The 26,467-nt window shown below is 43.6% G+C and overlaps 1 protein-coding gene across 1 annotated transcript in view; it reads right to left on the bottom strand.

The window, feature by feature from the left end:
* HABP2 (hyaluronan binding protein 2) overlaps positions 1-26,467 on the bottom strand; it is a 291,624-nt gene that overhangs the window by 165,087 nt on the left and 100,070 nt on the right. Inside the window, exon 3 of the mRNA XM_078643840.1 lies at positions 11,898-12,002. Within this exon, the coding sequence (XP_078499966.1) occupies positions 11,898-12,002 (105 nt within the window). The remainder of the gene's footprint in view (positions 1-11,897; positions 12,003-26,467) is intronic.

Below are 26,467 nucleotides of genomic sequence, written 5' to 3'. Positions count from 1 at the left end.
AGTGACAAGGGCATAAGGAAGGGATGAAAAAAATTTAAGAGCAAAGATAAAGGGGTAGGGAGTGCATGGTGGTGGAAGATAGAGGCATGAGGTGTAATCAAGACTATGCAGTCTTGGTATTCCACAATCCCGACATTCGTCAGTGCTGGTTGTGGAGACCTAAGAAAAACTTTGGCCACTGTCATTCATTATTTTACAAATTAAGCACTGCATATGCCATAAAAAGGTACTCACACTTAATTCCTATAACATTTTTAGACAGGCAACTGCAAGCGCACTGCTAAGCCCCCCTCGATGTACGATTTGTATTGCCAATGATATCAATGCAGGTAAACAAAATAATTTTTATTATTATTAAGTGACATAGGGGCATATTTATATGCTGGAGCATCACTTTTTCTGACGCTCCAGTGGCGTAGCGCCATGTCACATATTCACAAGGTGGTGCTAAGCCATTTAACGTGGCTTAACGCCACCTTGTAAATATGTACCTTTCTGCAGCAGTCCTCTATGCCAAAGGGGTGTGCAATGGATGTTGCAGTGGGCGTTCCACCACAACACCCATTGATTTTTGACACTGCCCCAGATTTACAAGGCTGAGGCAGCTCCAAAAACGAATGCCAGTGAATGACTGGTCTTAGTAGGGTGATACGAGGAGAAATTATTAATTTCTAAATTATGTATTTCTCCTCATGTTTTGCAGTTCACATAGAAAGAGCAAATTGCCTTTAATGATTGTTTATGTGCAGGAAGGTGTCCCTTCCTGCACATAAACAACGACCCCTTTAACGCAGGCACCCTTGCAACATGGCGGCAGGGTTCCTACACTGGCACTAGGAAGCCTTTTTAGTGCCAGCACGTGGGGAAACACAGGGGTGCTCCGTATTCTGGTGAATGCGGTTAGTACCTGATATTTTAAAAATGTCAGAGCATGGTGCTGTCAAATTTGGAGTACACTGCACTCTGACATTTTTCAGTTAATCTGCCCGAAACTTTGTTTCATCAATGGCAACCACAGAGCCACATTCATCAAGAAACATCTAGCCACTACATTCAATCAGTAACATGAAGTGACAGCCACGTAGATGCTCTTAAACAGACATATTTTTTAAAGGCAGATTAGGTTAGCCACGCGTTCATTAGTAATAATCCGTGACACTCACAAGCCACTTTCACTCTTGAATGTAGTTGTGAATTGGTTTTATGTCAAATGTGTCCTTGCCTTTTATTCAACAGCGCTTTTCATGTTGGAAATTCGAGGGCTATATTTAGAATGGGAAAAGCAAAGCAAGAAGTTCCACAATGTATCTGGACTTAAAAAGCAGAGCGCGTCACCCATGATCTGCAGACACTATCCTACTCTTCCAGCAAACACTGCCCCCTCCTCCCGTGGTCAGTAAGCACAGTAAAGACCCTGATGGCACGTTTGAAAAACTCTGTGACCCCGCAAGTAAAGGCCATGTAGAGGGGTCACTTCTGCTCAGCAAAACTGCTCGCTGTGTGGACTTTCCAAACCAAGGTGTATTCTGCGTGGGTACAAAAGAATGTTACATGAAATACACTTGGAAAACAGTTCACGTTTTGAACGCAGGGTTCATTGGTTGAGAGCTTAAGAATGTTGCTTGAGGGATTTTTGTGGGGGAAGACACGTATAGCACTTCGGAGTACAGTTTTAGATAAAAGATATATTGACCTTTGATTAGTGATGTTAATTTTTATTTTTAATTTTTTGTTTAATCGTGGCCCAAATTGATAATGATTATTGTTTTGCTTGTTGTTATAGTGACCCCTGAGGAAGGGCAACTTCGGCCCGAAATGCATTGGGTTTTTATACAAATAAAATACTGTCTTGGATGAATTTGCGTCATTTGTGTTGTGGCCAGAGGTTCGGATGGCCCACCTTGAACACAAGAAAAACAGACAATTGGCATTCCATTCCACGTGTGGATGTATTGAACTCTGAAAAAGGTTGAAATAAATGTTCATAAAGTTTGGATTAGCAGGATTACAATGAAAAAAAATGGAATAATTATATGATCGCCACAAAGGCGCAACCAGCTGTGCATTTGGTTGGAGCGAGACGACGCTCCATTTCTTAGAATGTTCTGCGTGCATGCTGCCACAATCCTACTTGGGCCTCCATTCCAATATTCACGGGATCCCCTACTGGGTGGTGGCAGAATTACTGCCCCATCAGGATTCCGAGATTCGTGTCCCGAAACCTCGGGTGCTGAAAGCAGTCGAAATCTCCAAGGGAATATGCAGGGGAGAATGCAGAATCACCAGGGGAACGGGACCACGAATTACAGATTGGCCAGTATTTTTCATTTTTCAGGGGAAGCCCCATTAATTCTACACCCACGGAGGCAATAAGATGAAGGATATTGTTTACTTTGGGGTGCCACTGGATTCAAGCTAGCCTGGCTGATGACTGGTGATGCCCCAAAACCGGTCCCAGGATGCTTGTTTCTGGTCCAGGAAGGTCCTGGCTTGGCAGTTCGGGCTGGACTGTTCCCATGAGGAACATGGTCAAGACTGATTTGCATATGGCTGGGTCTAAACTGGGGTGACTTGGTTAGCAAAAGAACAATGGATTTAACCCAGATCTCTTGAATGGCGGTGAATGTTTGATTTGCTCTGCATTCCGTCCACCATCTGTATGCCTTTAACAATGTATTACTGCCTAGTTACCGCCTCAAACCTTCCTTGTCCTTACTCTATGAGGTGTGCCCACCTCCCCGCAGGTGCCAGAGGACCTAGATAGAACAGAAAAAGACTACTGTATTGTACCCTTTTTTCTGTTCTTCCCTTCAAGTCCCTGTCGTAAAGGAGGAACAAATCACCAACCTCTTCCTATTGTGTTGTCTGCATGCCACAGATGGTGCTGTTGGGGCCCGAGCTTGGTCAATCAACCTCCTATCTTTCTAGTTTATTCTGTTTCCCAGCCCCAGCTTTAATCTTGCGGAGAGCTAGGGTCTTTGGCTGGAGGATGGAATCAATGCTTCACTGGCGGGATTCGGAGATGTGTGGTCACTTCTTCTCATGTTTTCTAGCTTCACTGCAGTGGTGTAGATGGGTGGCACTACAATGTCCTTCCTAGGCTAGTCTTTTGGACTTGTCTGGAAGGGGTGGTGCCAGCCACTGGAGTTGTATCAGGCTCCATCCACTTCATGCTGCAGGGTCCCTGTGATGATGCCTGCTCATGGGCTTCACTTGACACTTTTAAAGTGCCTGATGTTGGTGACGATTGTGGTTCTCCTTCCAGCTCGAAGGAGCATTTTTTAAATGTATTTATTTAATGCGAACATTACCCGAAGGTGTCAGAGCGCTTTACAAAAGGACCAGTTGCGATACATAAGGATTTAGGATTACATGAGTTACATAAAAGATACAAACAGGAAAAAAAATGCAAATGTACAAGTTGTAAAGTCACACAGGGAAGAGATACAAATAGAAAAAATTGCAAATGTACAAGTTGTAAAGTCACTCAAGGAAGAGATACAAATGGATAAACTCTAAGAATAACATAGGAATGGTAGTGAGTACAAAGGTCTACTACATATACTAGTGGTTAGAGTTATCTCTATATACATATATGTACAAATAGTAGATTTCCTCAGGATTCCATTTTACCAGCGATTCGGCTTGGACAAGTATATATCACATATTTACAGAGTGAAAAGAGAAATAAAAAAAATAAAAAAATAAAAAAATAAAAAGGGGTAGAGAGCGGTATGTGGGGGAGAAGAGTTGGAGGCTGAGTTTGGTGAGAGGAGAGAGGGGGACCTGAGGGGGAGAAAGAGATAAGGCAGTCCAGCGTAAGTGAAATGGCTGAAGGTCAGCAGGATGGAATCTAAGGGACCAAAGGAAAGGACAAGAATCAACAAAATGGCAGACCCGTGTCGTGGGCATCGATGGAAACCATCTCAACATGGCAAGATGCACCCAGGGCAAGAGCGACAACAAGCGAGGGTCCCAAAATGGCGGGGCGCACACGAGTTCCAGTCCAAAAGTTACGAGGGCCAAGTCCAAAGAAAACAAGGGTGCCGACCCAACGGAGGAAGAACAAGAGGGGAAAAGGAGCCAGACAGTAAAAAGGAGGCGCATCATCAGTATTTGCACCTCCGTTCACCACTGCTGCACACACATGATCCCTGGTCTAAATGCTCCCACGCTCCTGTATTGGGCACCACAGTCCACCCGTATCATTAGCTGGAGGGGTGTTAAAAAAAATCCCTATGTCTCCACCCAGCTTTCAGGCTCGACAATAAGCTGATGTCTATCTTGGCTCTTCCAAGGGTGGCGTTAGCATCGTCGTCATATGTAGGGGGTGAGCGCTGTAATTAAAATCCTCTCCCGGTCGTGTAACCTGTCCCGCCCGTCCGCTGTGGCCACGGGCCCCCATCCACACACTGCGGTCGGGCCACACAGGCGGATGGAGGCTGCAGATCCGGCGATCAAGGGCTGCACCAGCTGCGGGCGCCTGCCAGGGAAGATGAAAGGGCAGCAGGGGGCAGGCTCCTGATGTTGCGGCCCCCGCATTGTTATCTCATAACGTGGGTCTGTTTCACAGCGGCCCCCCCACTTCTACCTCCATTTCACCAGCTTGAGGTATTATCGCCAGGGGTGGTAATTGCCGATATCACGGCAGAACAACCGCTGGAAGTTTTGGCGGCCCCAGCGGCCCCATTGCCTGCCCCCATTGTTGGGCTGCCTTCCTGTAACCCATAGTGGGTAAGCGGGAACCTTGGTGGTTTTTGGGTGTTGATTGACATGGGTGGGGCAGCATCTCTAAACAGGGTGGCTGCCTCTTTGTTGTTGGGCTCTTTGTCTCAGGAGTGTCATGTGGTTGGGTTCATTGTTTGAAGGTAAGTCCATTTTCGGTGACTCATCTGCGCCTTCTACTGCTGGCTCGCTGTCCATGGTCATAGGGGGCGGGCATCTGTGCTACTATGGTCCTAGGTTGGCATTTGCTCTGTTTCTCCTCTGGCCTTTTCTTTATGTGGAGCATCCGTCCTGGCTCTGATGAAGCAGATCTCTTCTTTCCTGCGGGTATACCAGCAGGTGCACTGGGCTGGCATTGCTTTTCCGATCAGGGAGAGGGCTCCCTCTGCGCAGTGGCCCTTCTAGAGATCTTGTGAGTTTGGTTTCATTGTGAATAGTGCCCTTTTCCCCTCATCTCTTGTGACGCAGGGTGCTCAGGGTTTACCATTGGTTGTTCTGGCTGAGGCTAAGTGGGGGAGGGGGGAATCTCTCCTCTGTGGTCTTTCTCTTAGGTGTCCATTCTTGGCTCACCAACCTGGGCTCTCGGTAGTGAATATTATTTGCTGCCCTCAGGTGGGGATTCTGGTCTGCATTAGTTATTTTGCTCTGCTTTTAGTCAGCCTCCTGCTTGGTGAGCTGCAGTGCTTTGCCAATTCATGTGGCTGTTCTTACCACTTTTTGTGGTTCTCCCTCTTCTGCTCATTGTGTTTTCTAGTTTCTCGCTTTGCTGGTCCACACCAGGTCAGTGGTGTAGCAAGGTCAGGTGGTACTTGGTGCAGAAAATTTCTTGTCACCCCCGGCTTGACAAAATGGCAAACATATGTGTTTAAAACACTTATTTTTGCCATGTTGTCACCCCCCCTCAGCAATGACACTTCTCACCTCTGGCTTGACAAAATGTCGCTCTGCCGGCCAATGGATGTAGGCAGGAAGCTGTGTCCATTTGCTCTGACTTCCATCTAATAAAAACGATTGATTCCTAAAACACATATTTTTCCCATTTTGTCACCCCCTTCACTGATGACACCCGGGCCGGCCCGCACCCACCGCATCCCCGTTCCTACGCCACTGCTCCAAGTTTCGACCTGGGCCTAAAAGTCTAGGGTTTGAGGGGGCACACTTTGTTGGCTGGTGGTCTGGGCTCATCACCTTGTGGATGCTAATGGTCATATCTGCTTTGGTCCTCTATTTTTGGCTTTGATGCACAGTTGCTTGTCTGCCTGTTCATTTGTGCATTGTCGGCAGCCTAGGTGTACAATGTTTGGGACTGATGCAGGTGGCACTCCCTTGTGTTTTCTGTTCTTGAGTCCTCTGAGCCGGATATCTCACATTCTCAGGTCAGGACTTCGGTGGGGGCTCTTGTTGTTGTTGCTTGCTTCAGGTGCCCGCCTGGCTGCTACCCTGCCCTCCTTTTTTGGGAGAGGGTTTTTCTGTGATTTCTTCTGTCCCTTGACTCTCTGTATTAGACTGACTGGGCCACTCAAGGTGCCTCTCATGCTCAGGGTTGGGGTGAGTCTTGGGGGTTTTATCATGGGCCCCGTCTCTGGATGACCTGTTTTTCTGGCCATTTCCTTCCCCATTCTCTGGGGTCATCCATGGCGTTGTTGTCACAGTCACATGCAGCCAGTGGCATTACTTCAGCCACATTCATACATCAGTCAGTGCAAGTCATAGAGCTGTTACTTAGCATCAGTAGACAATTACATTTGTGTTGTATTTCATAAATGCTATAAACTCATCTGCTTTGTAACATCCATAGAAACAAAGAGCCAACATAAATAGACTTTATATGTCCCTGCCTCCCCCCACAAAACTTGACAATATGCGCACGCGACAGAAATTCATGAGAGTGTGTTGGGGTTGACAACTGATCAGAATTACAGGAACAAAAACGGCCGACCTTGGTAAAAATCTGTGACCTTTCAGTTGCAAGGAGTTTTTATTTTATTTCTGGAAAGCCTTCTTTTAACCAGTTTTGCGTTGTTGTTCCTGTAAATTGCCATCTTTACCTCTCAATCCTGCTGACGTCCCCCCTCAATTAGCTGGCGAGCCCATATGGATTTTGGATCAAGGTTTCAGGGCACTGTGCTGTGAGACAGGCCACGCTCCGTGCCGCCTGAGTGTTTCCGAGACCCGGAGGCAGTATCGTATACAGGCCGCGAGGCCCTGAATCAGCACGGCAGCGCTTTCCTAAATTATGAATGAGTTTGAAATGCTAATGGGATTCCGATGGCTGAGGGAACAGCTGCCCACATCGCACCGCATGTTTGAGTGCTGTATTTAAACATCATATCATGTCTGAAAGGGGATCAGCTCTACCTGGGTGAAATGCCTCACTTAAAATGTCAATAAAGCGTGTACGGTAAATAACAATCTGCGGTTTTCGAGAAAAAAAACGTTCATTCCAATGGCTTGAACAGGTGTCCAAGTAAGAGGCTGGAAATCTCATCAAGATTTGTAAAATAAAGAATTGCACAGATCGACTTGAAATTTAGAAACAAGAGGCACATTTTCACATGAATCTGAGTGAGAGGAATTGGCCTATATTAAAATATATGACTCAGTTAAAAAAAAAAAAGCAGCGGCAAAGCCAAGTGGCCGAGCATTGGTTGTCACCCTTTTGACTTTTTCGATTGTTTATTTGTTTTGGCTAGAGTTTTTGCAAAGCTTTACTACTGTGGTAGCTGCCAGGCCCTCGTCACTCTAAAAAATATTTGATACGAACAAACACATTTTGGAGTCTCAAAAAGAATACATTGCCATAATAGTCCTTCCACTGAAGGGAAGCACTTTGTGTGTGAATCTCCTACTCATGAAAGGGCAGATCACTTACACTAAAGTTAGCCAATGGCTATAGCGGGCTGGCCCAGTGCCTCGTGCAGTATGCTGTAGTGGGCGGAATTAAAATGTGAAGAGTTTTTTTACTTATTTTATTATCTCCATGTCCGTGCTGGAAGTGAGCTCGGTTTCTAGAACTGTCTTAAACTATTGCAATTTGCATTGCGGTAACGGTCTAACTATTTTTGCACTTGTGGCCAATGGTCTGGGAAGAAACGTTTACTGGACTTATTAAACACACATAATAATCTGTTAAACTCTACTACATTCTCTGTCACTCACATAGCTCTAATTATGGTGACAAAAGAAATGATAGCGGTGTGATTGAACTGGAGGTCTACCCTTCACGAGATTTTCCCTAGTCCTGCTGGGGCTTTCTGACTTTTATACTGCACCACACTGTGGAAGCTCACCAGATTTCACTCTCACACGGCTCCTTCCTTGAGATAATAGCAAGCGTATCTGGTCCTTTCATCTGGGTTGTACGGCTTTACAACGCGTACTTTTACACCGCGTGCTGTTACAACGCGGTTTTTTCAACGCAAGTCGTTACCACGACTTGCGTTGGAGGGGTGCGGACTTAGGAATTTTTTAATTTACTATTCTAACACCAGCCTACGTACAGTAGGGAAGGTGTTGGATAGTAAATTAAAAAATTCCTTGTCCTGCAGTGCCCTCCAGCGCAAGTCGTGGTAACGACTTGCGTTGAAAAAACCGCGTTGTAAACGGCACGCTGTGTAACAGCCGCGTCGTAAAGGCTGTTCCCCTTTCGTCTGCATTTGTCACTTGCCTGGAGATTTTGCTACAGTAGAGCAGGTTTTTATGAATGTTATTAGTTCTATGATTGGCAATCACCATTCGATTTTGATCTTGGGATATTTTAAAAGCTCTCAGTGCTTCCTTTTTTAATCTCCTTGAGGTGGTGGGGCTTTAACAAAGGGTTCCATCGCATACACACTGCAAGGTCACATACTAGATCTGGCTTAGACCCCCAAAACTATTGTTCTTCTGAATATTGCAACTCAGGTCTCTACTTGGGTAGACTGTATCCTTATTTCCTGTTTTTCTACCTTCCAGATATAAAGCAACCTGCCATATCTCCTCAGAGGAAAATCTGAACAAGACATAGGAGGACAGTAACTCTACAAGTGTTTCCAACTCTTTCTGGTAGTATCACTCAGCTCTTTCCACCTCTACATACAAGTTGAACATCTCATGTGGGAGTCAGGGACTGAACTAGTTGCTGCATTCCACCTTGCCCAAACTCTCCAACCATTTTGCACCTTTGAGAGAGGGCCACGTATGCAGAAAGGTCCATCCTTCTAAACTATAGTATTCTGAGCACCTTATATGGCTTGAATTGTGCTTTCAGGCTTCTACCAGAAAATAGAATGTCTCAACCTGAGCTCGACAAATACGCTGTGGTCATCTTAGGTCTACTTGAATGTGTGCTCTTGGGTGCCAAATTCACAGGAACATGCCATTCACATGTCTCACGTGGGGAACCATATGAAAGAGCTTCTACATATACTTACAATGCTCCTAATGTCTTTGAGACTTCTGACAGCTTGCAAAGGGGTGTATCTACCCAGGCCATTCAGGACTAATTTGCCGATAAGATATGTTGTATCCAAGCTTGAATTACTCCTGCAGAGGCCAGAAAACGTATTTGACTCCTTGCGTAGTTTGTTCTCTTTGGACCAAAGCTTGTAAAGTACCTCTACTATTGGTGGCAGTGATAGGTTCAAAACTTGATCATTTTTACCCCTGTTTGCAAATTAAGGAGTGTAAACTCATAATGGTCCTGGTTATTACAGAAATTGTTAATAACTTTCTGGCACTTAAAGTTGCTTTGCTGTCTCCTATAGTGAAAAAAACTTGATTTAGACAAGCCGAGCTGGGTCATTTAAGGCTCATTGCTTAAACTTTTTTTTTTCTGGCACAAATATTGGAAAATCCATCTTTTAGGCTACTAAAACAGCTAGGTTGAAAAATAAAGAAGGATTGTCTGTTAGACCTTTTGGCCACCTTTCACACATGGAGTTGCAAACCTCTGATAGCTGTTTTCAGCAGGTTAAAGGAGTTTACCTTCCCCCATTTTCGTGCATTAGTTAAATTGAATTAAATAAAAATTAAAAAGTTGAATTAAAATTATCTTTCTCAAGCTTAAAATAATTTAATTAAAAATTAAAAAATATAAATGCCCACCTAAAGTAATGGTTTTCATAATGCAATAATGATTATTAAAAGGTGTGTATAGAAGGAAATATAAATAATTTAATTGCATTGTATTAAAATTGTATCTTACCTTCTTTTTAATGCAAAACAGGATGTTAAGATATTTTTTAGTTAAATAGTAAATGATTTATTTTTTTATAATTTTTACATTAAATTAGATTTATTTATATTTTTAACTGCTTGAAATAAAATTAATTTAATATAACATTTCTTTCTATTGAGGTTTTATTTTAAGTCCTTACCACCATTATTTTCTATGAGTGGGTGTTGCAGTATCTAGGTTCACCATATGGGATGTTGGACTAACTACTATTTCTTTTTAGGCAGTACTAATTTACTCTCTTTAGGGCATGGAGTCATAGTCTATGCATTTTAGGAATTTACACTCAAGTTTTGTGAGCAGTCCAAAGTGGTAAGGTTACTCAAAAGTATGAGTAAATTATATGTGTAAATTACTCACAAATGCAAGTTACATTTGAGAATTGCCCCCTCAATGCTTTTCACCATTATTGGATCTTGGATGATCCCACTGTTATTCTCACTCATGAGGTCAGAAGTCTGAGCGATGGCTTTCTGACACTATAATCACTGAGTAGTCAGCATACATGCTGCGATTGCGGCTTCATGCTTTCTTGCCTTCCACCCTTGTTGTTGGAAGAGGTATAGCAGCCCAGGCGATTGTAAGTTAGTGTCATGACTTCTGTAGTTCTATCTGTGGATGCCCATAATAAGATCTTGTGCTTGACTTTCCATTGAAGTTTAACAACTGTGCAGCAAGAGTGTTAACAGGGCACAAGCATTGTGACTATGTTATTTCTACTCTCTGGAGACGTTCTTCAATCCCTGTCACTGAGCATGCCCAAGTGCCAGTCTTGACTCTAATCTGCAAGTCAATGCATCTGGACGGTCCAGATGAGCGGAAAACAATATTTTTACCCATACCCCATGTAGATCCCTGAGACCTCTAGGAAAGGATGTAGTCCCTTGGGTCTAAACACCTTACAAATGGTGGTAGACATAACTCAGTTCAAGTTCTGCCTCTGCGTTTGGACATGCTCTGTTGTCTTATATTGTTCCTTCTCCTCTCCCTCCATATATATCACCATTGCTCACCAGTAAACAGGAAACGTTGAGATAAAAACACTCTCAAGGCAACATCGGAGATAGTATAACACCGGAATAGTGGTCTCCTTTCTCCAAAGTTTTGCCCCACCTACCATAAAAAGATGGGAGCAAATGTGAAAATACAGCCAATCAGAGAGTGCTATGCTCTGCCCTCAAAAAATCTCTGACTACCCAGCAGGAATCTATACGTGAATCCACTGGTGAGGCAGAAGCACTGAAAGCACAAATGAGTGCACAGTGAGTGCCATTATTTTCACCTGCTCAGCCCTGTTTTTCTGAAACAGATTCTGAAAATAGTTCTGGGCAGTTCCATAAAACTATCAATGAACACCAGTGTGCAGAGAGTTTTTTTCCTGCTCTTTCGGCTTATGGTTTGTTTTCCCAGCCCAGAACCATCATACAAACCAGGTGAGGGTTCCCTTATCCTAACCATATAGATTGTGACCCCACTGTCCAGTGGTGGACAGACCTACTCTGGGGCTTCTGATGGCCGAGCCTGCAGTTCTCCCACAGGGGAACGATGGGATTGGTGTGGAGAAAGAGATGCTAGTCCCACCATACCACACTCTAATTCAGGCTTTGGCCCAGAATGTAAAACATCAAACAGTTAACCGTTTTAGCCTCAATAAACTGCTGTAAATCTTATATCTGAAATAATTTTATGACAAATATATATTTAATTCACATATTAAAAAGCTACAATAATTCCTGCAAATCCTTAGAAATTGTTTTGTATCGACTTGCTGAAGTGGTAATGTGCGGTGACTTTAATATCACTGATGCTGAAAAGCGTTTTATTGTGTCTTCACAAGTGACAACATGTATTTGGGATAGATAAGGTCCTTGACGGTTAAACAATTTGCCACCGTAATATATGTAATTGTTAAACAAATACTTTTTCAAAAACATTTTGCCAACCCTAATTCACTTACCTCTTTCACAATAGCGTCCCCCAAAAAATGGGGTGCAGGAACAAATGACTCTGAGTCGTGGGATGCACGTCCCCCCATTCTTACATGGGTTCTCCAAGCACCGATCTAAAAGAGATAATGTGAGTCACAAGGTGAGCTGTGAGCTGCTCTGTGCTAACAAATACAAAGCCAGATTTGCTACAACAAATTTTCCCTGACGAAAAAGGATACCTTTTGAGGCACCTTCTGAGCTAGAACAAGTTTGAGAAGCCCTGGTTCCAGAGACTCATGTATACATGGACTGCACATAATAGCGCCTAGAAAGGCTTGCGAGTGACTATACTATTAAATGATAGAAAGGGGATAAAAATGATATTGTTATCAACCTTCAATAGAATAGAACATGCATATGTTACTCTGTGCGGTCTGTATCAAAGCATTGATTCCAATGTAGTATTTCTGCTGCTGGAATTTCCAATAATGTCATTCTGGAAAGAGGGGATGTCGTAGCATTCTAATTTTGACCCTGCATGTTCCCTGAAAAATGGAGAATAACCCATGCCCTCTGTATAAGTCATCGAAAAAGTAGAGTTGGACCAATTAGAATCCTATATCCTAGATTTGAATTATGGGGTCTATTAGGATGGTGGACGGATGGCCACCGGTGGGCCGGGCGAGGCAACCACCGGACCGGCGGCGGACATCCCAGGAAACCGCCGTTCCTATTAGCATGGCTGTGATGACCGCAGAGGTGAGATTTTCCGCCCGCCACCTTTCCGCCAGTACCAATCCGCACGCCTGCCTAGCGGGCGGAACTGGACCTCTACAATGGTGACAGTGCAGGGCCAGGCTCCACCAGCGGTAGCCAGCCTTTCTGCGGCGGTGGGACGGCCATTGAATGGCATGCGGAGAATGTCTCTGGGGGCTCATTGCGGGCCCTCATTGTGTTGAGGGTATGTGTGGGTGCATTGGGGGAACCCTACATGTGCCTGTACCAGGTGGCAAGCACTGTGCAGTGTCAGCAATGCAGTGCAGTGATATGCATGACATGCTCCTTTTCACATCACAGCTGTGCTGCTGGCAGCAGCAAACGCCGCAAAGTTAATTGCCTGCCATCGTGCCGCCGCCGTTGGATTTCGACTGTGGAGCATGTTAATCGGACCGGCAGTTATGCTGCGGTCATTGCGGGCAGTCTTTTACCGCTACCATGGCGATCGGGCTGATCTTCCGACCGCCATCCTAATGGACCCCTACGTTTTTTTTCTCATGTCAAACTGTACCTCGCTCCCCAGCATAAACCATAAATGGAGCACTTTTGTGAAATGGAGAACTCAAAGGAAACATTAGTAGAAGGAGCGAAGGACTCTTGCCTCAAAGTGTCACGTAGTTTTATAATGTCACACAAATAAAAGGGAGGGGTGGACGGCTAAATTACTATTGTCTAGAGTTTGTTAAACTCCATGCACTGACCCATTTTCACATGCTAAAATTAACTGGAGGATTCTCTTCAACTGCTTATGTTAATCATCCCCAATTTTTAACTCAGGAGACTCTTTGAAGCAGAACATTTTATGAAATACCTTTAACTAGCTGCACTTCAAAAAGTTTCTCTTTATTGTTAACTTCAAAATGCTACTGAGAGAAAATGTAGGAGTACCTGCTTGCTGTGTTGGCTATATATATGTCTATTTGTCACGTTTTCACAATTTGGCAATGATTCAGTGCCGACCACAGCATGCACATGTCTACCAGTGAAGACACTCTGGTATTGAGACAGTGATCCGAATGACGAATTATACCAGATATGCACAAATGTAGAATTTGAACCTATTGTTTTCTCCTATTTTTTTTCTGTCCTTTCCAGGTTGGATGACCATTTTTAGGTCTCGCCTAGTGACGCAGCACATGCGCTGCACGCTTGCGAGATCTATTGTCGTCAATTTAGCTTTTGAAGCGGGGTGGAAGCTTCACCCATGCTTCTGATTGGCGCGGCTCCAAAATGTGAGGTTTTCATTGGAAGGGAGGCATGTTTTGGTCCCTCTCTGTCTCTTGCTTGCAGTGCCTACCCTTACAGGAGATGTGCACGCGTACGGTGTGCGCACATGGCGTGCTTCCACTTTAATTGCATAGTATTTTCCCCAGTCCCGCGGGCGTCTCTTTTAATCACAGCTCGTGCATGGCGCTCTTTCAATTTCACACGGTCCCACTTTTTTTTGCATTCTATTTTCCCCAGTCCCGCGGGCATCTCTTTTCATTCAATCGCGAGCATGGCGTACTTTCCCTTTCGCGTGCGGCATTGGTATGTATACACAGATGCTTTAACATGCGTTTTGTTACTGTACAAACTAGCGTGCTTTCACTTGTATTTGTATTATTTATTTATTTTATTGAGGCTCTGCTTCCTCCCGTTTTTACTGCCCTGTGTGTGACATGCGCACCACCGTGTCTCTGAGGACGCTGGTTTGCCGTAAGAAGCCCTCTGATCCCCTTGCCCGGTAGTTTAACTACTTTCTTTTGCACAATGTTTATTAAACTTTCTAACAATTAATTGTCCTGTTATGCTACGCTTGGTGAGCGCCCGGCTAACCTTAGACTGCAATTGCAACTTCGGCTTCCTCTCGTTCGTTTTCGTTGCGCGGTGTGTGACATGCGCACCACCCTCCCACCATGCACCCACCTTTAACCCTGTCTTCCCTTTTGCTTCACAGCGCCCCCCTCTCCCGCCCCCCTTGTGAGCACACAGGGTGTGTGTTATTTTCGTTACACAGCAGTTAGAGCAAGCGTTTTCAATTTATATATAAAGAGCCTCACATCGAGTCTCTCTTTCAGAACCCCTCCCTTCCACCCCTCACAACATTCACACACCATACATTAAACAAGGTCAATTTTAGCTGCTATTTGCTTAGCCCGTGTTTTAGTAATAATTTATTTTGCTCTCTTTTAACACTATTCTTTGTTCTTGTTTTATTTTCGGAGCGTCATGTGCGCTTTCAGTTATGTTTTGCTTTAGCAATGGCAGCGGATACCGCGTTTCCACTAGCGGGAGGCCTGGGTTTTTTAAGTTTGAGGAGCGACTAAGAGAAATGGGTTTAATGTTATAGTGGAAGCTATGGCTTGTGGGAACTGGTGTAATGGTCAGAGCTGCTTTGTTTCCACTGGCGGGTCACATCACAACGCTGCACAAATGCTATAGTGTGTGAGAAAGTCTACATTGCATTGCAGGTCTTCGATCACACTGGTGACTTCAGTGGACACATCGGGTGAGCAGTGCACAGAAGCGTGCACAGAACCTGCTCACACCTGCACTGTTGTATATGAAGAGAAGAGGGATTTATTATCGCCTCTTATATCGTGATGAAAAAGCCTGCCAAGCGCCTTCTCTGCCTTGATCTCTCGCTCGCTCTTCCCCTATCTCTCTCTCTCCTTTGCATTCTTCCTCCCCTGTCCTTCCCCTGTAATGACCAATTATTTCGCCGCATCTCTCTTCCTGCTCTATTGGCTGAGATGGAGCTCAGAAGCTCTCCATTCTCAGTTTTGGTCCATGATTAATCTCAGCCACTGATAACTCTTCTGGGCCGCAATGCAGTCCATCTTTTATTTGGTTACCGTGCCTTTACAAACTGGGAAAAACATAAACAAATTAACCCCGGTCTCTCTTGAATAGGAAGAGTTCAGTCTGAACTGCCAGGCTTGTCCCTTCTGACCCATTTTGCTTAGTTGTTGGGCCTTACCAATGAGGTCCAGCGCGTGCCCTAGGATCTCTGATGTAAGTGACCCATATCTGGCTTTACCAGTCGCACTTAGGACGTTTCACTTAAAAAACAGATGGGTAGAAATGCTTGAATTAAGCTCAGCCACATTTCAGTACATCATATTCTCTCTCTGAACTTTAGCACAATAAACTCCGTATTGGAAAAATATTTTCTTAACTGAAAAAAAAACTGGCTTTCCAGGCTTTTTTGGGGTTAAGCAGTTCGCTACCGATATGAGCAGTTGTTTATGGTGAGAGGTATACAGTATTTGCCTTTGCATGCTTTCACCAGGACTTTATCGACGTAAAGCTCAGTGAATTAAGTGCTGAGCTATTAAGAACCATTCCGCCATTAATCCGAGGTTGGTAAAATATGGATTGTTGAGTTGGGTGATACTAACACCTGTTATTTCACAGCACTTACAAACTGGTGAAGAAAGCAGGCCATGAGCATCAATCCAGTACTCGATGCTGATACTATTTTTAATATATCAAATGTAAAACTACCTCCTCTACTGCTTTCCAGCAAGTTCATGGGGTATAGAATTCTCTAAGGCATATATAGGGTATCTGTGTAAACTTGAAACTACATTAAAAAAACAGTAACCTTTGGGATTTTAATGAACCCGTTCCTAAGCTGTAGATCTAACCTTTGTTTATGAGTAAAACTGTACAATTAACCCCTTCGGCGCTCATGACGAGCTCTGCTCTTCATGGGCGCAACCTGCGCTACGCGGATGACGAGCTGAGCTCGTCACGTAACGCGGGTTTTTAAATCGCAGCACGCAGCGGGAAAACTGCTAGCGCGCATGTGGTTAATAATAGTCAATCGGCCTAAAATATTGTTACAGAAAAGGCAAGACTCAAGCAAGAGTAAGATATATCCTTTTCAATCCATAAACAGACTAACATGTCCACTGCTCAAATTAATTTCATATTTCCCCAGGCTAATTCACAACGAAGCCTTTTTTGGTTCTGAAGTAGCCTGCTGCTCGCCTAAAAGAGCTTAGACACCACATTAGGAGTAGCAAGCACTTTATAAATGCTTTGTATTTATAGTTCTTGCTTACAAGAAGCAATACTGGCAGGAAAATAGGCGCAGTTACTGCCAGCCTGGCTTCTTGCAAGCAATGACTATAAGTACAAAGTGCGTGTTTAAGCACTAATTGTAGCCTTTCAAAACACATAAATAAAATGCATTGCCATTTACAATGCCGATAGCTCAAACTCTGGCAAATGCAAAGACCTATTGCATTGCAAATGCTTGTTATCTTTGACCCAGGAATTTTCTTTTATGGGGAATACCTTTACTACATATCACAGTAGAGGTGTGAGGTAGGTTCACTACCTCCTGTGTTTGGTCCTGAAGAAGCACTGTGGATCTTTTTTAGACCATAGGGTGCGAAACATGTTGACCTGACTACACTACACCAACATACTTGAAGCTACTCGAGTACATCACACCCTCACAGTAGCCCCAACCTCTTTAATTATGGCTATTTGGTGCTTTTGATTAACAGTAGAAATACTTTGTTTGTAGAAATGAGCTTTAGATAGGTACTTGACACCCAATTTTGTATTAGACTGAGTCAGGTTTTGAGCCTCTGTAAGTCAAGTGCCAATGCAATTTTGAAGTAGAGTTGTGTTGTTGATGTGTAGATGGATTTTGATGCTGTTGTTGGCGCACTAGGTAAAAACAGCTTTTACGCAAAAATTACAAGGGAAAAGGGACGATTGTTTGGGAACTCAAAGGATAATTGTTTCAGAATAGTTTTGTCATCTTGATGTTCAGATCTGAGCAAATAAATGGTAAATGGCAATTGGCAAGGCAACAGGTGCACGATTGTGGCCCATGCCAGAAAAACCCATGTATATTTCAGTACTTGGATCAATGCTTGGTGGTCAGCTTGGTGACTGCAAAGAGATCCCTGCTTAGAGTTAATATCAAATGTACAGGAGAAAACACAAAAGAAGATTGTGAGTATTGGGATTTATTTGCAATTATTTAGCAACAATGTGTTCAATAATTGAGACAAGTCATCAAAAATGAAAGACATGTAAGCAATTGTTAACGCTGTTCAGCCTGCATTTTGTCTTTTTGAGTAGAACTACGGAGTGCAGATTGATAAGAACCTTATAAAAACAAATATATATACCAATTCAGTATACACAACAAAAATGATAAAACAGGTAAACAATAAATAAAAATCGATATCATCATATAAAAATCACAAAACCCTTTAAAAATGGCTTGTGGTGTTTGACACTGAGTTCTGCCCAGATTCAAAATAGCAGCGATGTTCTACCTTTTAGGGCAAGTTTCTAAAAATGAACTAAAATTGAGACAGACCTCTGTAGAATTGAGTGATAATAAAAAACATTAATGCAGACCTACATCTTCTGATATCCCTTCCTTTAGGCATTGGAGGGAAAAATTAAAACATTTTCTTGTAATATAAGATTAAAATTTACAGAAAAATATAAAGTGAAGCAGACTCATTGCAGGGGTAAACAAGGATGGAACTGGGGTCATATTGACCGGGGGGGGGGGGGACATAAATGTGATCCATTGGTATCCTTCCTGAATCTAGTCAAAAGCATTCTATCCCATGTGTTCTACACAAACTTTTTTTTAAAAAATTTCTTTTTAACATTTTTCAAGAAGATTTTTTTTTTTTTACCGTCAAATCGTGATTAAAAAACATATTAGCTCGAATCCCATACACAGATGGGGATTTCAATTATCATGTATAGCATCCAATTATTCATAATCAAGCTACCGTTCACAAAAACATAATAAAAATAAACATTACAAAAAAACCAAGAACAGCAGAGCCATCCTGTAGAACATATTATGGTGGGCATGCGTCACACATCCATCTGTGAGTGAGTGATGGTATTTTTAAAGCGCACTAATGCCGAGGCGTCTTGGCGCTGTGCAGGGTAACTGAGTGTGTGCCGGCCAGTGTCCTATCGCGTAAAAAGCCTGGTCTTAGCCCCCTTCTTGAACCTCATGTGGCTGGAGATTTGTCTCAGGTGCAAGGGCAGTGAATTCCAGAGCCTTGCGGCCAGGAGGGAAAAGCCCTTCCCACCCCAGCGCTGTCTATGGAACTTCGAGACCATCACCAGCCCCTGAGAGGCAGACCTCAGAGGTCGGATTGGCATGTACCTCGTGAATAGGTGTTGCAGATCTAATGCTCCCAACCCAGCTAAGGACTTGTGGACCAGGCAGAGTGCTTTAAAATCTATCCGCCTCCGAACAGGAAGCCAGTGTAACTGCCTGATGACCTCTGAGGTGGGGTTGTATTTGGGCAGATGGAGGAGCATCCTGGCTGCTGCGTTCTGAATTGATTGCATCTTGGCCATTTGACCGCATCCTATACCTATATAAAGGGCGTTTCCATAGTCTAATCTGGAAAAAATAGTGGCAATTATCACTGTTTTCCTGAGATGGTAAGGAATAAACAGCAGGATCTTTCTCAGCCCCTTAAGCATGAAGAAACAGGCTGAAACCACCTGATTCACCTGGGGCTTCCAGGACAGATCTTTATCGAAGATAAACCCCAGGTTCCTTGCTTTCACCACTGGGACCGGACAGACACCAGCCGATGTGGGCCACCATTTAGGATTCCAGATAGACTCTTTCTGTCCAAACTCTAAGACTTCCGTCTTTTCAGTGTTTAATTTTAAGAAGTTAAGATTCATCCATTGCATGACTTCGGACATGCATGCAGCGAAGTCAACGGCTATGGAATCCATAGAGTGGGAAACGGAAACGATCAGCTGAGTGTCATCAGCGTATGACACCAGCTTAAAACCCCGCTTCTTTATTAATTTGGCCAGAGGGGAGACGTAGATATTAAACAGGGTGGGTGATAGCGACGAACCCTGGGGGACTCCTCCTGGAAGGGAAAACTTGTCAGACTGATGTCCATTCCAGTAGATGGTTTGTTCCCTATCGGACAGGAAGGAGGAAAAAAGATCTAACGCTAGGTCTTGACACCACATCTGTGGGCTTATTCAATTTAACAGTTCCGTCCCAACAGTCTATGAAGAATAACCAAGGTGAACAGTCCTTCAGATTCAGGTCCATTATTTGATGCAACCAATATGTTATCACAATTGTTTCATGAAAAATAACGGTACCATTAAGTGTCTGTGGAGTATGATTGTAGATAGTTTTTGAGGGGCTGCCAAATATCCTGAGGGCGTGAGTTTGTTGGTAACAATGTAGCATAGATGTCACTCATAGTGTCACAATAAGTGAGATCTCTGAGCCATGCTTGGACAGATGGTGTTTGTGTTCTGCACCAGTGTAATGAAACTTCTCTCTTAGCTACTAGTTGAGCAATAGCACTAAAGCGTTAGAAGCTCCTTTTTAGGGGTTTAACATATCCTAATAGGGCTGTTAATGTTATGGGTACAAGGCATGTTCCACCATGAGGAAGAGCCGACCAAACACCTCCACCCAAAATGTGTTTACTGGGGAGCAGGTCCAAGTGAGATGGAAAAAATCTGCCCCAAGGACACTGCACCTCGCACAAGCGCCAGACATATTCGGGGTTCATTCGAGCCATCAGTTTGGGAGTGACATAGATTCTGTGCAAATATTTGAAATGTAACAGTTTGTGTTTCCAATTGCTCGACACATAATGCATCTGTGAGCAGCAATATCGACATATATCATCAGTAAAAACTCATGCTCCCAAGAAGCGCGTGTCTTGGCACCCACCATTGGGCGGAGGGACACGGAAAAATGGTATATACGAGAAACTAATTGAGTACTATCTGAGGATGTTATAACAAGTGTGAGTGGTGGGAATTCGTTTGGCTCAGCTGATTGGTCGGGTAATATTTTCATTAGGGAGTTACGGGCTCTATGAAGCAGAAACGTATCCATCTAAGTGTTGACGCTTCACGTAGCTAAGTCCGCAGTGGAGCAAGGTTTGGAGTCATGGAACAAGTCGCCTAATGTCGAGAGTCTATTTTTTAGTAGTGTTTTCTTCGTGATTGTTTCCATGGCAGGTGGTATTGTCGGTTTATCAGGAAGCGGTATGTGCGGGGAGTAAAGAGTTTTGTGACTCAAGTACTTTTGCAGTTTGATCCACGCCCAGCATGTAGTTGGGACTATTTGAATTTCCGTGGGATTACTGGGGGGACCCTGCGGAAGTAATGTCGATAAAGCCTCCGGGTACATTTGTGCTCTATCAGGTTTGAGGTATTGTATTCGGGCGTCTGGGTGGTAACAGTATTATGTGAAGTGGGTTTGGCCAACTAAATAATAAAGATAGAAATAAGTGCTCTGATGCCTCCCCATTCAAAAGGCATGGTTAATGTGTTCCAGTCCACTCTTGGTTGTTTGACAGCCCATATGAGTCGGGTTAAGAGTGAGCGAAGTGTATCAAAGAAGGCCATTGTTAAAGGTAAGGGGATGTTTAAGAAAAGGTACAGGAAGCGCAGGAGCACTACCATCTTAGTGACAGCTATCCTACCCACTATTGAGAGTGGGAGTTTCGTCCATTTATGATTTAGAGATTCGAGTCGGTCAATCGGCGGTCCATAATTTAACCGTATTACTTCAGTGACATTACAATGCACATATATCCCCAGATATTTGGGAGGTTCTGTACACCAATTCAGTGGGAATTAAAGGTCGCAGGTGTGGGAGCCAGGGGTCAGAGCAAATATTTCAGATTTGCTCCGGTTAATGACCAGACCCGAATGGACGTTGAATCGGACCACCTCTCGTAAAAGGGGGCATTCTACACAAACTTAAGGTAAAACTCAAGGCCATTTGTTGTCTAAATCAAAATGTATTCACTAACTTATGGTTTAATTAAGTCAAAAGCATTCTTTTCACTAACGTATGATCCATAAATCTCTGTTGAGTTGAGTTAGATCTTGTGGCTTAGAGAAAAGGGTAGATCTGTTAAGAGCTTTAAACATATTATTACTATAGCGGAGCCATGGGTTCTGTAGGACCAAATCCATGCTAAACAATCTTCTATAATTTCTTGATTTAAGGTGGCATTGGGTTTTACCTATATTGAACACCACAGTTGTAGAGGAGCCAGGTTGATTAGGTCTCCCACATAACCCAGGCCCAGGTCCTAGTGTACCACACACATAGATCTGCTTGGCGGGAGACCAAGCAGCCGCATGCAAAATCTGTGAAGTGCCTGCAGAAAATCTACAAGTCGCTTCTCAACCCCCATAGTCTCTCTGAGGGACCAAAGATTTGACCTAATCACACTGGCAAAGGAACATGACAGGTCTTCCTAAAGCTAGGTATAAGGAACTCTGTTTGACAACAGTATATTTACCTACCAGGAGATGGAGATTAAGGCATTGTTCCATCATCTCATAGACCTGCACTAAACTCGTACTGTATCCTCGAGAGAATGCTATTTTCTGTAACACAGAGAGATAGGTGTTCTATGATGACCCTGCCTATGTACTTCATGGTACCATCCAGATACGAAATCAGAGAGTAACACCACGCACCATGGCAACTTCTTTTTTTAAACACGGGCCGATAAGTGCAGTCTTCCAAGACAGGGGAAAGCCTGATCTACAGAGTAATTGATATTAGTAGTGTGGCCCAATGCTCCTGGTTACATTTATATCCATCCACTGGGACCCCGTCAGGACCAGGCGCCTTGCCTGCTGGGCTAGATCAAATAGCCTTATTCACTTACTTCAGGTAAAACCCATTGTCAAGCGTGAAACTTGGCAAAACATGATCTTAGGTTTCCAGCGCAATGTCCGCAGGGGGGTATATTTCTAGAAGAGGTTCACCCAGAGCTCGGGGCCTATATTTGTGGCTTGCCTGCTTGAAGGGCAGTTGGTAGGCTTGTTATTATTAACAATGTTTCAGAACAAGATGGTGTTTTTGACCTTACAAGAGATGATCAGCTTTTCACAGGTGTCTTCCTGAAAGTTCAATTTCCTCTTTCTCGGAGCAAGTCTACACTCTCTTCTGCAACTGCCAATAAACAGTTTTCTTTCCTACAGGTGCCATCGAAGCAAGAACACTGGATATAACTTTTAGACCTGCTGGGCCTGGTGAGATGGGCCTTGATGACATTACCCAACTCTACAAAGTCCCTTAATTGCCACAATCTGGGAGGTAGCATCTATAGATAAACAAGCAAAAAACACAGTTGATGGACAGAATGTAGAACAATGTCATACATTCACCCCAGTACAAGGATCTGGGCCTAAATCCATAGTTTTTGCACTCCACACCACCCTGGGTTAGACACTGGCTATATGCAAATCAGCTCTGACCCTGTGCCTCATGGGAACAGTCTAGTCCGAACTACCAAGCCATGTCTTTCCCAGACCGGAATCAAGCATCCAAGGACCGGTTTCTGGCTATCAGGCTTCATCAGCCTGGATAGCTTGACTCCAGTGGTGCGGAGAGCCTGGGACTCACGTCTGAGCATACCCAGCCCACTCGGGGTGAAATTTGCAAAAAACACAGTTGATGGACAGAATGTAGAACAATGTCATACATTCACCCCAGTACAAGGATCTGGGCCTAAATCCATCGTTTTTTTGCACTCCACACCACCCTGGGTTAGACACTGACTATATGCAAATCAGCTCTGACCCTGTGCCTCATGGGAACAGTCCAGTCCGAACTACCAAGCCATGTCTTTCCCAGACCGGAATCAAGCATCCAAGGACCGGTTTCTGGCTATCAGCCTTCATTCAGCCTGGATAGCTTGACTCCAGTGGTGTGGAGAGCCTGGGACTCACGTCTGAGCATACCCAGCCCACTCGGGGTGAAAATTGCAAAAAACACAGTTAATGGACAGAATAGATAAACAGCCAATAAGCAAGAATGGAAAACATGAACATAAATAACGTTGTATATCTGAAATGTTAAGGATTCTCCATATAGTTTAGCATTTTGTACATATTTTAGGAGCGGGAACTAGAGATTGTGGGACTGTTGAATGTTGAAAAGTTATGTAGTTTTATTTTCCACTTTATTGAATTTCTTCTAGCTGCAAAAAACTTAATGCATCTTTTTAAGTCTGCACGGAGTCAGGTTTCACCCAGAGTGCAGTTTAGGCTACCTGTCCCTTAGAGATGACCATTTTTTGTAGCTGGATGTCCCACATAAGAAGAACGTGGCATGAGGTTACAATGGTCATCTGGTGTGTATCTATATCTATGCACCAATAGAACAACACCGATTCTGAAGCAGCAATTTACATTCTACTTGTCAAGACTGCCCCCTGCCACTACTTGGTAGCTGTGCCACTGGGAGTCCCATCCCCAGGAGGGGTGTTTATCTGGAAGAAGGAATAACAGTGCACAGCAGCCACGCTGAGATGGTCCACTTGTTACCTGTCTGTGGCTCTGTACTGCAGCTGAAGTGTTTTCACAGTATACTGAAGAGCTGCTGTAGCCGCTTCTCTTTTTTAAACTCACAAACTTTACTAATCACAAAGCTTGGGAATTGAAGAAAACAACTATGCACTGTTACTAATCTTTTCTTTTGGGTTCTTTTGTTTTGTGGGTGTCTTTTTCTTATGGTGAGTATCTTCTTGCAGAAGTTTATCATCATTGATTGAAACATTTCCTTGGTATTTGTCAGAGTCAAGTAGATATTGTGAAGTATTTTAGTGTTTAGTTGTCTACAGTTTTGGTACAGTCTTTTGGTTGCCGTTGTCGTTTGCTGTTCCTAGTAGGATTATGAAACTTGTTGTATGAGAAGGTGAACGTCATCATATCGTGACTCGACCAATGCATTGGTGCTAATGTTGTTGAACAGTGCTGCGTGGAAGGTCTTTCAAAGTCAATTTTATGTGCCTTGGAGCGAGAAGGAAATGAGAGACAATCAAGCTTTGAACACAGTACCGGATTTTTTATTGATGATGAACAAAAATGATACAATACTTCTTTGACAAGTTGTACATGACCACTTAAGCCACCTTGGACCGGGGAGGGGGCGGGGCTGGTGATACGAAGCAGAAATATCGAGAGAAAAAAGGAAATCGAATGTCACTAAGAAAAGTAGAAAACCAGGCGAATGGCTGGAATAGTAGGGGAAGAACTGAGGTGCAAAATAAAATAGTATGGGAAGTAGGGGAAGGACTTAGGTGCAAAACAAAATACTAAAATGCCAGAAGAGGAGTTGGGAAGCAAGTGAAGCACAGGTAAGCCAAAGGAGGGACTAGACAAAAAGGTGAAGGGCTGAGGCACTAGGGAAAGCAATGGAATTCCCGAGGAATTACAAAGGAACTGGAATGCCAGGGGCACAAAACTAAGGATTCCTATGCCTGAGGGAAGACTTAGACACCCATCATCAGCATAGAGGATGTCAGGTGAAGAACGTTCATGTTTTGTGAAGGACTGAGACAGATTGAATAGGCCACCACAGTCTTCCACTGGGCTAAGGTACCAAGTGGAAGATTGCGGTGCCCGATGATGGGAGGTGAGACTAGGATGTGGGTAAATAGGAACAATTACATAAATGGTGAGTTAAGCTTTTGGTGGTCCTTTTTCTCCCTCCTTTACAACAGGTTGGAAACTTACTGTAGCCAGAGGCAGGGCCAGAAAAACAAACATCACTAGTAAAACACTGTCTCTTTAAAGGGTTTATAACGGCCTCCAGTGGAAATCACCATTCACACACCTCAGCCGGCCCCATTCTTGAGTGACAAACCATCTCCAACCAGCTATGACTTACTTTTTCTGTTATACAAGATTAAATCGTGCCACGTGCTCTCAAGCTCAAGATGTGTGTGTTAGTTGTGAAGAAGACAGAGCTAGGACTATGAGTTTCGGAAATATCCTGACGTTAATATATTATCCCTGTTTTGATCTAGTGTCTCTCCTTCCTAACTGACTAGGTATGAGATTTGAAACCCAAGACTTTTAGAAGTGGTGCAACATCATATGCCTAACTAGACACCAAGCAAATATGCTGTGCAGAAGTTCTAAGTTGCATCTCTCCTAGAAGATAGATCAAGAGAATAATTATTACTAACACATGATGAAGAATGGCCCTGCTTTTGATCTATACATTGCTGCAATGGTCATGTGTCTTTGGAAGCCCTTCAAGGGTGAAATGAGTCTCTAGGAACGAATAAATAAACTAATTTCTTGTGACTGTTAATTGCAGGAAATTGCTCACACACACAATCAACTGATGCCTTAAAAGTACTATCAAGACGCTCTGGCCTTCTTGTTAGGTCAAGAAGTTATGTTTTACCTCTGCTCTGTCCTGCAAGTTCGGAGTATCCAAAGATATTGGAGTATATGCCTCACTCACTTATCATGACGTGCTTCATCATTGGCACCTATCCACACCCGGGTAAGATGATACCACCCAGGCGGACTCAACCATAGTTGGAATGGGAGTTCCTAGATAAAGCAAAACTGGATAAGCAGGAATCCAGATGAGTGATGTTTTGAAATACCTGAAGGCATACCCAAAGGCTATGCTTTATTTGGAAGGTACCTGGGGTATGAATGAAATGTGAGTTTACTGGGTTTTATTGAATTCAATCATTCAATTGTACCCTTGTTTCTGTGACAACATGTTTCGTCCCTCTCTGGGAGCCCAATCGGGTCTGGGCCTTCATCAGGGCTATGTTTAATGTATCCCTGCTATTTACTGTGTACGCAGGCCTAATGCTCTCACCTGTCTTGATATTTTCTTCAGTAGATCTTCTATGAAAGGAGAGAGACAGAGAGACAACTTTTACTTCTCTCATTCATCCTGACTCTTTTCAAGCATCTCAAATATTCATAATGTTGGACCATTTCCTTGCATTTTACATTTATCTTTAATCCGTGATTATCAATCTGACAACAAACT

The sequence above is a fragment of the Lissotriton helveticus genome, chromosome 5_1 (assembly GCF_964261635.1).
Source record: "Lissotriton helveticus chromosome 5_1, aLisHel1.1, whole genome shotgun sequence".
NCBI lineage: Eukaryota > Metazoa > Chordata > Amphibia > Caudata > Salamandridae > Lissotriton > Lissotriton helveticus.
The sequence above is the reverse complement of the archived record's forward strand: the minus strand, read 5'-3'. Positions and strand labels throughout refer to the sequence as shown.